This window comes from Ictalurus punctatus, chromosome 6, assembly GCF_001660625.3.
Source record: "Ictalurus punctatus breed USDA103 chromosome 6, Coco_2.0, whole genome shotgun sequence".
Taxonomy (NCBI): domain Eukaryota; kingdom Metazoa; phylum Chordata; class Actinopteri; order Siluriformes; family Ictaluridae; genus Ictalurus; species Ictalurus punctatus.
Window position 1 is genome coordinate 12,238,524 of NC_030421.2, and position 14,586 is coordinate 12,253,109.

Here is a 14,586-nt window from a genome sequence, read left to right on the forward strand (position 1 = left end):
GTCTTGAAAGAACAAGAAATGTTTGAATACTGGAGTCATTAATTTGACAGACAATAGATTAACTTCTCTGTAAACAAAATCAAAGTGCATCATGATTTGGAAATCAGTGTGAAGACAGCAGCACAAAGCATTAATAAACTGTACAAGTCACAGCACAGCATCACATTCCTTAGTTTTTGGATGTAAGCTAAGGATATTGCTATACTGATGTAACTAAAAATACCACTGTCCTATCAGTGACTTGAAAAAAACTACATCAACAGAAATATGTGATAAACTTGTCTACCGTGTTAATAGTTCTTATAGACTTGAACCAGCTGTTTTGCTGTTCAAAAATAAAAGCAGTGTAAAGACAATCGTATTTTGAACAAACCTAAAAGCAGCATTGCATGCCTTTTTTGTAAAACACAACTGAAACATGGTCCTTCAAGCAGTTTGCATCACACATTTGTTAGATACAGTATTGTATTTTCCACATTTTGTCCATTTTCAAAGTCCCTGGACAAAGTTCTGGAAAAGTGTGTATCAGTGGTTGTTTATCATAAAAAATATCCCAAATGTTGGATATCCTACATTAAATTCATTATTAAAGCTTGGAAATTAAATGACACACCTGTCACTCTGCCTAGAGGAGACCATCCACCAAATGATCAGGTAAGGAGGGCATTAGTCAGAGAAGCAACCAAGAGGACAAAGGGAAAGTCTGAAAGAGCCGAAGAGACCCATAGCTCAGATGGGTTGGCATTGCAAAAAAATACAAGATCCCCTTTGGCAAAAGGCATATTGGAGACTCAGCAAGCATGGAAAAAAGTTGACTTTTTCGGCCTTGGCATAAAGCACTTTGTTTGGTGGACCCTGAGAACACCATTCCCCAATCTGTCATCCTATCTCAAGTGGTCCAATGAAGGTTGCTCGACTGTTTTTAATTAATTAATTTTTTTTTTTTTAATTGTGATTACCTCTATGTATTGGCATCACAAAACTACCATTTCTTTTTTATTTTACTTGGTTTAACTATGATTTTTGATTTTGCAATGACAATACATAGAGGTAATCACTCAAAAAAAAAAAAAAGGAAAATTAAAAATGGTCAAGCAATCAACTTTGCGATTATTGGATCACTTGAAATGGAATGACCTCATCATGAAGCATGGTGGTGGTAGCACTGTGCTCAGAGTTAGCCTTTGCAGCTTGGTTGATTCTCTGGGTTTCAGAGGACATCCTCCTCTAGACAGAGTTACAGTTCTCCTTCTTGATTTTCTTGCACCAGAACTGATATTGACTATTTTTGCAATCACAACTTTCATATTTTTTGTAAATACTTTTTCAAATTAAATAGATTCCACGCTTCACTATTATGGATTATTTTGTGCTGATTGATGATATATAAGTCCATTTCGGTTCCAGGTTGCAACACTACAAACTGTGGGAAAAGTTCATGGAGGCTGAACAATACAAGGCACTATGTTGGGTTTGTGTTCAGGAATCATGCAGCCCTCTTTGGTTTACAGTTCAGGTAAAAGTAATTAAATATTCAGGATATGCATGGTAATCACGGAACACCACAAAGATGGTTGGATGAGATGTGTTATCCACCACAGTGTCATAGAGATCTGTGCCATTAGCGGTTTTGGGAGGCGGATCAATCATTGTTGAGTTTCCAGGTGTATAGTCTCCAGTGAGAACTCTGCAGAAATACATGTGTTTCTGTCCTTGTGCATTTGGTACTGAATATGTGTGGCTGGAAGAGTAGCTTGCATTAAGTGCAAAGTAGGTGCCTTTTCCATAGGCTGCAGCTGCAATGAATCAACATAAAGAGATCAGTTAATTTAGCCACAGAGGTTGATGGAGTACAGCAAAAGCTAAAACACTGATCATTCCTGTTATTATACCATTTTTCCCTGCATAGCTCCGGTTGAAGCCATTTTGATTTATGTGGCTTATTGACTCTTCTCTGGTTCCATGAAACAGCATCTTCTCATTGTTCTGATGGCCATTCATTAGTTCCATATGTTGCTTGTTATTTTGGTAGTTCTTCCACATGCGAGGATTCTGTATCCGTTCAATCTACAAGCAGCAAAAAAGAAGACCGTACAAAAGCCGCATCGGATATTTAAGAAATGGATATAATGTATCTAATTTATGCCTCTCAGAAGCTACATACCTTAAGAACATTGTTATTACATGTTTTTCTAAAGTGGCCCAGGACATCATTGTACTCTTTGCTGCTAATTTGCAGTGGACAAATTTTGTGTGGCTCATTAGATGCCATGACGACCCATTCCTTTGGGAAGTTCTCAGTGTCTGCAATTGAAAAATTGGTTAATCTAATTTAATCAGAAATGCTTAAAACTTTTAAGGACATTTAGTAATAGCTCTGATTGGCAGAAACAAGTTATTTCCCAAGATTATATCATAAGTGCATTAACCTTGATTTACTAGATAAGGGGTGGTCCGGATGAAGACCTGGAAAAGTACTTTAGTTGATTGAACTTGAAAAATATTGTAGCAGAGCTGTATATATATATATATATATATATATATATATATATATATATATATATATATATATAAAAACATCAGCAGCTCATCGACTGGCAGATTTTCTGTTGCATTTTATCCAATTACATGCGTCTATGTTCTTAATTTAGCTAAAGGAAGCTCACCGGACTAGAAACTAGCTACAGGGCTATGGACTTTAGTTCAGAAAGGGGAGTTTTTCCACAGACTTTCAACAATTTTTTTAAATTTTATTTACCGGCTTTGCTCTGATGAGTGAATGGACTTGTTAAACATCACTTGATTAAAGAAAAGTCAATGATGTAAATACAGTGTTTAAAGATGAACACATTTACTCTCCTTGTATCAAATTCAGAACAAGTATCTCATCTGTTCAGCGTTCACGGTGCTAGTAATATGAATAAAAAAATAACCACTTTGAATGGTCTTAGTTCTAGTCACAAACTAATCAGTAATTCCATCCATCTATCCATCTTCTACCGCTTACTCCTTCTTCAGGGTCGCGGGGGAACCTGGAGCCAATCCCAGGTAGCATCGGGGGGCACAACGCGGGGTTCACAATCACATACAAACTCACACATTCATACACTACGGACACTTTAGACACACCAATCAGCCTACCATGCATGTCTCTGGACTGGGGGAGGAAACCAGAGTACCCAGAGGAAACCCCCACAGCACAGGGAGAACATGCAAACTCCGCACACATATGGCAGGAATCGAACCCCGGACCCTGGGGGTGTGCGGCGAACGTGCTAACCACTAAGCCACCACATCTGTTGTGGCCTATTCAGACCTTTGTAAGCAAGAAGTTTTATGCATCTGGACCTTTACAAATTTTCCTCCCATACCCCTGTACAAGAGAACTTAAATCTTTGTAGAAATAATAAAAAAGTACCTCTGGTTTTGTCAACACGCCTGATTTCCATCTGGTTACCACCACTAGCCCTCACAGCAGGACCCTCTGGCATACTGACTTTGTACACTTCTTTTTGAAAAGTGATGTCCACTTGTTTACTTGACTTCAGAGAAAATGCTTTTTCTAGTTGGAAGTTTGTAGCTAGGTCGAAGCTATGGAACTGGCCACTCTGTTGGTATTGCCAGTCTACCAGCTCAGCTGTTAATTCCATGCTCTTCTTCAAGGTCACTTCTTCTCTTGTTGTTTTCAGCATGGTGTTGATCTCACCTACAACCACCAGGACATCCCTGCTGAGACCCTCTACTGTAAGTGTGACCTCCTCCGAATATGCTGCTGTAGCCGCCTGAGTCTTGTGCTCAACTTTCACTCTAACATCCATGGTTCGTTGTAGTTCCTGGATTCGTTGTCTGTCTTTCTCAGACAATTTGTGGATCATTGAATCACTGATGTGCTGAAATGCCTGATCTTCTGAGATCTGCTTTTCAAGAAACTGCTTGGTTTCATCTACGTGGGTTTTGGAAGGTCCACAGATGGAGAAGCAAACCAGCGTCACCACCTTGTCCTCGATTACAAAGTCCTTCTCTTGTGGTGACTTGGTATCTTTGGTCTTAGAGCCCATAAACAACGATTTGGTAAATGCTGTTGAAATGAAAAATATGTGGTGTATTGGCATTTAGGATGAAAAGATTACTTACATTAGTTAAAAACATCTTTAAACGTTGTTGTTCATTATTAAGTGCTAATAATTGAAAACGCTTTTGTGTAATGCACTACTTGCATTCATATGAACCAGGGGGAAAAAAATCAGGAAGACGTACAGGTAAGTTTTGACCAGGTACTGTCATTCTTCTGCTTTTCAGTGGCTTCTCTTTTCACCATACTCTGATGAAAATCTACCAACATGGGGGCCTGGAAGATCACAATGCGCACCATTTTGAGTGAAGACTGTGGAGTCTGTGTCAAAAAGTCAACTACAGCATCCATCATGCAGTCTGCAACATGGCCTGCATTAACTCCACCCTGACCTGTAAGAAAGATGGATTTATTTTCTTACACTTGTTCTTTGGAGCACTCTTCGTTCATGGTCCTTCAATGGTTTACCATGAAGGGGGCCAACCACTGAAGGATCATGGGTACGAATGCAAATTGGACTAACAAAAATGATTCATAATAAAGTTGTATTGTAATAATGCTCATAATAATTTTGGACTGAATCAGCAATTATTTCTGCACAAATGTTAGTGCAGAGATCAGATGGCTAAAGAAATAATGAAGCTCTTGTTTAAACACTGGATGACACTGATAATCAAAGTGATAATCAACATTTCCTATTGTAATCTTGAAATTCTGTCAAATCTGTCAGTAATGGTGTTTTTCTATAAGTAGTTTAGGTAATAAATGTAGTGGTAGACGGGGTGTTTTGCAATGGACTATATGAAATAGAAAAATGTATTTTAAAAATCCATAATTTGACAGTTTGATGGGTTTTCCCCAGTCACAATACCTTTAAATTCTCTACCCCATGTCTAATCAGTAACCATGGTATTTAGCTGCAAGTTTCAGTGTGTTGCTTATATAGAGATACTGCAGTCTACTAAAATATCTCACTTTGTTATCAGCACCAGATCTCTGAACACAATGTTTAACCCAAGTCATGCCCATGCATACATGAATGCTCCAGTATTGCTTATGAATGTGTTATAAAAGCCCATTATATATTATACAATGTGTTAACAAAACATTATAGATAACACATGGAAACTGGTTATTACAATATAATGGCATAAGCTTCACTTATTAAATTAAGCATCCTATAAGTCTTTACATATTTTGTCATATGCAAAGTATTTATAAAAGTGTTTGAGTTCACCTGTTCCAAAGGCAGGGAAGGCAATGGAGGTGAACCCCTGCTTCACAGACATTTTTAATGCTTGCTTAACTCGTTTTTGGATTGTTGCAAGATTACTTGTTGCTGAAACATGGATGATCTTTTTGCACTGAAGGTTCCCTTGTTGGGTCATTATCAGTCCATTATTTTGCTGTTCTCCTATTAATATGTAAATTATGCATCAAGTCACAAGAAGAGAACATTTAGATACATTTTTCTGTGATTATAGAAGTTCATTTAATTCATATGAACAGCTCTCACCTAGTAGCTGGCACTCAGCTTCAACATTTGGACCTGCTCCATCTAAAATAGCCTTTGAGACACCTTACAAATTAGAGATACATTATGTATTAATTATTTTGTAGCAGCTGGATGAATAATAACTGACACATCACAAAATTTAAATTACAGGGAAATTCTAAGCTGTGATTTAAAACTGCAATATGTAGCATGTTAAAACAAAGAATGAGGTGTGATAACTGCATGTTTCAACTGTACAAATCAACTGCAGCATGCAGTAGACTAACTTTGATTGTAAATAACTAAAGGTCAGTTATTAACTGAGCATCTGGCAGATTGATTTTAATAATACAAATGCATTGTGGTGTAACAGCTGTAACTATAATTTCATTCTCTTTGGTTAACAGTCTGCATTTTGCTACAATAGGATTCCAAGCATTACCAGAGTTACCTGACTTTAGTGTGAAATTGTCATTGCTTGAGTTTACAATGACATCAGTTGTCTCCTTAGTGATGTCACCACTGAGAACCTGAAGCACAACTCCTCCCATCGTAGTCTGATAAATCCCTGCCTTTGGTGAGGTGACCACTGAAAACGGGCCTAAATTAATCATAAACATGAAATAAACACCTCTGAAAGCCATCGGAATGTTACTTTTCACACATTTTGTTATATTTGTGGTTTTTAATATTTGGTTTGACAATTAACCTTTGCTGGAGCCACTTGCTAAGGATGACTGGATGTTAAACTTTTTGTTGAATTCATCTGTAAAAGCCTGGGAATAATAAAAAAAAATAAAACAAACACACACTAATAATTATGATATATGGTCAGCATACAATAGGCAATATGCCACATTTCACCTGCATTCTCAGGTCTTACACACAACCCATCTTCCAAACACATTTATTATTTTTAAGGCTTAAAGCTACTCTGCTTATGGCCCACCCAGATCCTCCACCACTCATCTTTAGCTGTTTACCTCCTTAATAATATGGGTTTTTCTTTCATTTTCTTTTATGCATATTTATGTTTTTATGTTGTTGGTTTTGTATATGTTTCTTTTCCCCCTCTGTGGAGCATGAAAGGTACTACATTACACAGAGCACTTAGTGCTATAAGAATTTGTTTTATTATTATTATTATTATTATTATTATTATAAATCACACTCTGGCACTCCTTACTTACCTGGATGGTTTGATGGTCACTGGGATGGATTGAAAACATCACGTTTTGTACATGACGTGAAGTCCTGTTTTTGCTAAACTTAAGAACTGATTCCACCATAATGGAAGCCACCAACGCCTTTGGAAATCCCAAGTTCCCTGTTCCAATAGCAGGGAACACAATAGACCCCTGCTTCTGTTGTTCTGCCTGACCTAAGCATTCATCCATGATGCCTTCCAACTGCAGACAACATAATCCATTACAATTATGTTACAACCAAACAAAATCTACTATAGAAAGAAAATGCAGGTATGGAAAAACAGATAAAACCGTACCGTCTGTGCTGATCCTTTTCCCTGGTTCCAGTGTGGGGCAACAGCATGAAACACCAATTTGTTTTTTAGATTGCAACCACTAGTGATGAAGACTGCTCCATTGTTTGCAGGTCCTGTAGCCTGCTGGTTAAGAAGTGTCTGAATCTGGGGCCCTGCTGCAGCAAGAATGGCTTGTGCAATAGCTCCATGGTTAAGGGCCAGGTCAGATGATACAGAGTTCACAACCACATCGAACTAAAGACAAAACAACAGTCAAATATATTACTACAACTTTGGCCCAGGGGAATGATAAAAGTTAAGAAAGAGCATGTTAGGTTGGAGAATTGAACTCACCGAAGTGTCCTGAATGTTGCACGTTGCAAGAGTAATAGTCAACCCTTCATTCGTCTTAACACTCTGGGATGATCCTTGGTTTGACGAGGTTGACGGTTTGGGGTTTTGCTGTGGGACTCTCGAATTACCCCTGAATGCTGGGCCCTGTCTTGTGGAACTGCCCCCATACACATTCTGCACTGCAGCTTCTAAAGCCGCAATGGTTTTATCATTTTTGTCAATCAGATGGATCTCCTTTAAACACGTGTCTCCATTTAGTAGCTCAAAGAATTCTTTCAGTGCTGAAACAATGGTGTCTGCACAAAGGTTTAGTGGGAATCCAAGGTTGCCTGAACTAATGGCTGGTATTGCTAATGACTGGCAATACTCTCTGTCAGCAAGATTCAGACTCCTTCTTACAGCATTTTTCAAAAGGGTAACTGCATTCTGAGGGTTAGAACTATCATAGTGTGGTCCTACTGCATGAATTACATGCCTGCAAGGCAATTGTCCAGCATTAGTAAGGACAGCCTCACCTGGCTTCAACTGTTTCCGGATTTTAATCATCTGATTACATTCTTCCTGCAGTTGCGGTCCTGCAGCATCAGAAAGTGCTTTTGATAGACCTCCACTGAGGTCAAGCTTTTCATTGGCTGCATTCACTATAGCATCTACAGGATAGACGCACATGTCACCTTTGTTGACTACAATCTCCACTCCATGAGGAGTACGAGCTCTTATTTTTTCTGTGATGTTAGAAGAAATCTGGTTCAGCTCATGTTCATCTACCAACTTGACAACACACCCCATTTTGGTCTTAGCTGTTTCAACAATCATCAATTCCTTATTCCTAAAAAACTTCTTGGCACCAGGCTTATCTACTTTAAAGATGTCGCAGTAAACAGACGAAAGTAGATTCTCAAAGATAAGTTTACACTCAGAGACATGAAACCTTGGACCACTCAGAGAGACGGTATCATCCTTAAAGCTAATGTTTACATTGTTTTTCACAATTTCACTCCAATCTTCCTTTTTGTGCTCCTTTATAAAATTTACAATAATCTTATCGGCGTGCAGGGTTGTGGTAATGAGAGAATTGTTCAGCACATAATCAGACAGCTGTTCCTGAACAAACTTCACTGATTCAGCAAATCCAGAAATCACAACTTGGCTATCTGATGTGTCTATTAGCATCCTCATAACTGATGAATTCACTGTGTTAATTAAGCTGTCAACAAGATCTTGCCATTCTGCCATCTTGAGCACACTGCTATCTTCCATATCAATGCATGCATGATATAATTGTGCTTTCAACTGATCTTCACTATCTTTCAAGGACTTCTCTGTTTTAGCAACAAGAAATGCCTGGTTGTTCTTAATCTCCAATGATGTACGGATTCCCTTGGATGAGAAAAGTTCATTGGTCAGTTCTTCTATGTCTCCCATAATCAGAAACTGCAGAATAGATGGGTGGAGTTCTATCATTCTCCGATTTAGGCCAAGAACCTCTTGCAAAATCTTATTCTTTGACTCCAAAACGTCTTGTTTTATCCCAAAAAGAGTTAACTTTTGACTGGGAGCATTGTAACCCAGCTTCAGTTCTGGAAGGAAGCTGCAGATTTCGTACTCCAAACCATCTTTCATGATGAGCTCATAAATAGATCGAGTCATGGAGATCTCATCTTCAATGCTGCTCTTCTTTCTTTGGATTTTTTGTGTAATCCTGTTAACAGTATTCTGTGCCACATCCCCAGTTCTGCGTACATCTTCCACAAGGCCTGCGATGATCATCATTCCTTGAGCTTTGTGAAGGATCAAGGTTACAGGTTCAGATGACAACAGCTTGTGGACTTCTGCTTCTAGTTCAGCCCATGCTTCTCTCTCAATCTTGATTTCTAGTGACTTATATTTGGACATTGCAGTAGTGAACTCAGCAGATGCCTTCTCCCTCCACATCTGGACAAGTTTCTTTGTCTGTACACCTTGATGAAGGATGGAAGGTAGAGGACTGATTCTTACAGCTGGGTCTTGAAACTCCAAGTGGCAGAAATGCTTCTGCATATCTTGCATGATTAGATCCAATGTTTTCTGGTGTTCTTGAAGATATTTCCAGACAGATTTATCAATATTTTCTATCAAAGATTCTGGGAGTTTCAAAGTGGGTCTCTCTTTACCATAGAGGGCAACTCCCAGTGATTCGTAGTATGGAAATACTCTGATGGGGCTTTTTCTAATCTGATGTTGTTTTCCAAGAACCTTGTTTACATCTGGAAAAACAAAAGATCTTTGTAACACAACATCATTATTTGAAATATCTTTGCATAAGATTACTCTGTGTGCTAAGCAAAGATTCTGTTATAGCTTGCAAAGTTTGATATTGCTTATAATGAAAGATCATTTTCATATTTTGTTTTCTTCAACAATTTCAGATATCATTATTATTCTCTTACTTTATACAGTATTTTGTGAAAGTTCCATACCTGCGTGAACTTTAAAAGTGATTATAGCCGATTCGTTATCTTCAAGCATTTCCACGTCGCCCTCTATTTCACCATACTTTTCAAAATAAAGCATGATATAGTCAGAGTTCATGTCTGATAAATCTTCTACTTGCACCTTTGTAGTCATCTCAAGAGGACTGATTTCCAGATTCTTCTTCTTGAAAATTGAGTTCTCTGGGCAAGATTTAATGAAGCGTACTGCATCTAAAGCACAGAACGTTATAACATTCACTTTAGATGAAATTATCATACTGGCTTAGGGGGGCATATATTATTGCAAGTTAGTACCAATGGTGGGTTATAGCTTTACTATTAAGGGATAATGTATCCATTTATGTGGCAACAAACTACACTAGGTAAAGAAGGATGAATTTACTTTAATCACATTTTTTAAAATAAAATTCGAATAGGTAATAATATGTGTTTTAATGTTTTAATGTGAGCTTTAAGTATTTAAAATTATTTACCTGTCAATAATTTTATTGTGGGTGTTTTACTCAATTTGTTTTACCACAAACTAGCTATTGTTTTTTTTTTTCTTTTTTCATTGTGTAAAATTAGCCAATAAAAGTATGTTTTATGTGGTGGGTAATGGTTCACCTTTGTTGTTAGTAAAAGTAACCACAGCACAATCACACTCAGGAATGACTTCTATGCTGACGTCTTTTGACTCAGGGCTTTCCCTGAGAACGTTCTCTACCAGCATATCCAGGAACTCATGTTTCAGGTTCTGGATGTTTTTGATCACAGCTGATTTGTGAGATGACTCCTCACTGTCTTCACCCGGCCCAATGTCCTCTTCTTCTTTAGTTTCATTTTTGGTAGACAATTCTTCTGTAAAGAAAATGCACTTATCTACAGTAACAATTTTTTAGGAGCACTTGTGCTCCTAATTACAAAAATCTAGGAGCACAGTAAAACTTTAGGAGCACAGTTGAATTGTTTTTTTGTTTTTTTGTTTTTTAGAGATGGTAATGTTAATGTGCTACAGTATAACGCACAAGTAGGCATGAGAAAACTTGAGCTTGTCAATTATGACAGAATTTAGGAACATAGTATGAGCCATGACAAATTAATTTACCTTCTGATAAACTAAATATAATATTTTCAGTTAATTTTACAAACTGTATGCAAAAAAAAACGTTAACCTGTTCCACCTTATAAACAAATACAGTAAACCTCAATGTTCAGTCTTTGAAGTCTGCTCCTCTTAAATATATTTAAAGCTACACTATTAGCCCTTTTCCAGATACTCCAAAGCCAATTTTCAAATTCTCTGTGTATATTGTGTATATATCTGAATAATCTCATATAGGATGTGATTGGGTGAGTTCATTTATCCTCCAGATGCAAAGCGCTTTAGTTTATTGATGTTCATTAGGGATGCTCCGTCCCGGATCCGGATTTTTACAGCCAATAATGCCAAATTGATATTAAATGTAATGTCTTTACATGTCTTTACATGTCTTTACATCGTTGTTTTGTTTGTTTATCAGTTGTTCCTTTTAGATCGGTTTCCCCAGTACAGTGTTGCCATGTGTGCTGATAATATTGCATTTTTGTGGGAATTACATCAGAACATGGACAGTGGAGTTGACTTTTCTAGTGATATCTGGCAACCGTGAGCTTAAATGAAGTGAATGTACTGTGTGAAGAGTTGGTGAAGAGAGTGAAGGGAGAGCAGCAGCATACTGTATGTTTACAGACTGAACAGTTGTTACTCTTGATTATGGATGGTGAGGAATTATTTAATAAAGAAGTTTGAATAAAACCCCAGCTTGTAGCGTTAGCATTATTATTAATTTACTCGCACCCGACGCCACTGTGGCTACATGAGCAGGTCACAGTCACAGGTTCAGGTCATTTTGCGTGATCAATAAAAGATTACGGTTTGTGAGATCATCAAGTTGAAGCAGATTATGTACAGACTTACTCTTCATCATAATGGCTTCTTGCAGTATTTGCACACTTGTTCGATTGACTGAGGTGATGAAAAGCAGTGCGAAAGTAACTGTTGTGCGGTGTAGATGCATTTTGTAGTTTTTATTATCTCTGAACAGGTCACTCGCACTGGTGCACCTAAATATTTTTTCACAGTTGCACAAAGTACTTTTGAAAATGTGACTGAAGTGGTCGCACTGTAGAGCCCTGCTTATTAAATTTTAACTAACTAAAGATAATATTTCAGTGGTTTATGTTAGACTATAAGATTGGTGCTTTCTTGTCAATTTCACCTCTAGAGGGAAGCATAAACAAACAAACAAAAAAAGTTTGAATCATGACAGTATGACTCACCTGTTTGACCTGTGTTAACCAAAGACTTTGTTTCCTGAAAAACAAATGTTATGAGCAGTCATATTTCCATAAGCGATTTTTTATATCAGTTAATGTCTCATAAATTTCATTTAATATTTGGGGAGGGGGGAAATAATCCAATAAAATATTCACCTGACTTGGTTTGGCCTCAGTCGGAGGAAGATAAACACTGAGGCTCACAAAGCATTTACCCAGCTTTATTTCATGGCTTTGCTTCTCAAGAACATTCTGTCTCACTAAAACACAAGAAAACATTGTGCATAAGGTAAGATTTGTGAAAAACTGAGTTTAAATGTATTTGGCTAAGGTGTATGTAAACTTCTGACTTCAACTGTAGGTCTCCAAAGGATTAATGGGTGGAGTTGAATAAAATTTGAATGAGTATTTTACTTATTGAGCCCTCCCCTATTTTAACCCATATACAAGAAGCTCTGCCTCCTATCAGTATTTATGGTAGTTCAACTGGAGTTAGCATTCTAACTAGAGTTACCATTAACAAGGACTTTCATGACATCACATTCAAGTGCACTTTGACATTCAACTGCTTGAAAATACTTATAAAATACAACAGGTAACAGTTTTATAAATACGAAATGAATATAGACTAACTGATCTTTTGGACACAATATGGCCAAATATTCTGCTTATTTTTGCTCCGTGTACGGAAATTGATCCCGAGCCCACTCGCTATATCACAATGATTTGTACATTCCCATTAAAGGTGCTCCCAGTGAAACTGACTTAAATTTTTACATTTCATCTTCATCTGACGAGCTTTCATATTTTAAGTCAGAATCTATATTCATGAAAAAGTTTATCGTTTGCCATGTCCACTGATGATCTCGCTAGCTTTACTGTAGTAACGGTTTCAATAGACTGCTACTAAAATTTTATTTCACCAACACAGACCATGGAGTTAAATATCCTAGTGCAGTTATAGTAAATATAAACACTCTTGGAACATCACTTGTCCAATTAAATTAGTGGACTGGAACTAATGGTGCATTCAAGTCATGTCGGAAAGATAGTATTTATGAGTTGAACACACATGAACACCACCACAAAATCGTATTTACGAGTGGGATACTCTGGATTTTCTTTGAGCCCAGAGTTTCCGAGTTGGGCGCATGTCAGATTTGCACGGTAAATTTGCTGAAATTTAATGTTTCCACGCCTCAGAAGCTGATTTCAGTTATTATGTGTTTGGTATACATAGCAAGTTATTGAAATACAAGCAAACTCCTAAATTCGAACTTCCCAGGAGGACTTGAATGTACAATTCCTGTTATATAAAACTCTATAAACATGCAAAATTCTCCTCATGATGATTTAACAGGATGTAAAGTATATGTGTTGGTGGGCGTGTCTATAAAATGACTGACAAAACATTACATAGAAGGTTTCCAAATGTTTTGTTGTTGTTGTTATTTTCAACTACATAATACACTTGCTTAAACTTTTATTACATTATTTGTACTAGTAAGATATGAAAAAATGTGAACTATTCTACCTTTAAGGTGCCAAGCGGTACTTTTTCTTGTTGCTGAGGTAGTACTTTTACTGTTTATCTTTTACCTGGGAGGATGAATGTGACATGGTGTGTACCTAATTAGCTTTTACAGTAAAGCTTTAAATGTACACCAGTGGTCCTTGGCGTTTAATTAAGCAACTTATTTTTATTCATTATTTTTTAAGGAACGATATATTACATACATACTAAAAGTACAAACCATGTCCCCTTAATGGCACCAGGCCAGCAGCTACAAGGAAAAAATAAAGTTTCTGACAGTGTTGAATAGTCTATACGGTTGTAGTTTGGTCTATTTGTTAAGGCTGTGTGTGTGAACTTATTATTGTTGTTCTTTTTTAATCAATCTACCACAGATGCAGTAACAATAAATAATTGTACCTTCTTCCGTTTTGAAGCACACCGTCGCTGTCTGGCCGTCAGAAACCTCGTACTGTACCACACAGTCTCCTCCATTAGACTTTTTGCTCTGGAAATAAATAGTGAGCTTGTTTTTCAGCTTGGGGGTCCTGGGGTCCCATTTTCCCTCCACGATCAGGGCAAAGGGAAAATTTTCGTCCATAACTGAGTGTGTAATGTCGAGTCACTCTGGGTCGAAGAGGTTTAAGTGCTAAAGTTTCGCTTTTGTTTTACTCGATATGGAGATTTAGAGTAGCTTGAAGAGGGCGGATTTGTTCAAAACATGAAGAACCTCAGCACATATCCATGGCTTACACCACAGCAAGATGCAATATATTCATATAGAAAGTCTGTAAAGCTGACAAACTTAAAAAAATAATAATAATAAAAAAAAAAAATTAAAAATTGTAAAAGTTGAGCGCTTATTGAGACTATTCCAGGTCGTCTTATTTACATAGG

At 37.3% G+C, this 14,586-nt stretch overlaps 1 protein-coding gene across 2 annotated transcripts; it reads right to left on the reverse strand.

Moving 5' to 3' along the window:
* Positions 1 to 58: 58 nt before the first annotated feature.
* parp14rs1 (poly(ADP-ribose) polymerase family member 14-related sequence 1) lies at positions 59 to 14,478 on the reverse strand. 2 transcript variants are annotated; one of them, XM_047156183.2, is made up of 17 exons: positions 14,110 to 14,478; positions 12,333 to 12,436; positions 12,180 to 12,213; positions 10,485 to 10,715; positions 9,864 to 10,088; positions 7,405 to 9,650; positions 7,072 to 7,305; positions 6,758 to 6,976; positions 6,277 to 6,343; positions 6,019 to 6,168; positions 5,589 to 5,651; positions 5,310 to 5,486; positions 4,258 to 4,464; positions 3,419 to 4,078; positions 2,165 to 2,304; positions 1,893 to 2,067; positions 59 to 1,796 (listed from the first exon to the last, which is right to left on the reverse strand). In XM_047156183.2, the coding sequence occupies exons 1-17, from the start codon at positions 14,288 to 14,290 to the stop codon at positions 1,513 to 1,515; spliced, it is 5,397 nt and encodes a 1,798-aa protein (XP_047012139.1). In that variant the 5' UTR covers positions 14,291 to 14,478; the 3' UTR covers positions 59 to 1,512. The 2 variants fall into 2 exon arrangements, with proteins under 2 accessions (XP_047012139.1, XP_017325149.1); XM_017469660.3 differs by having other exon boundaries at positions 10,485 to 10,718.
* Positions 14,479 to 14,586: the final 108 nt, after the last annotated feature.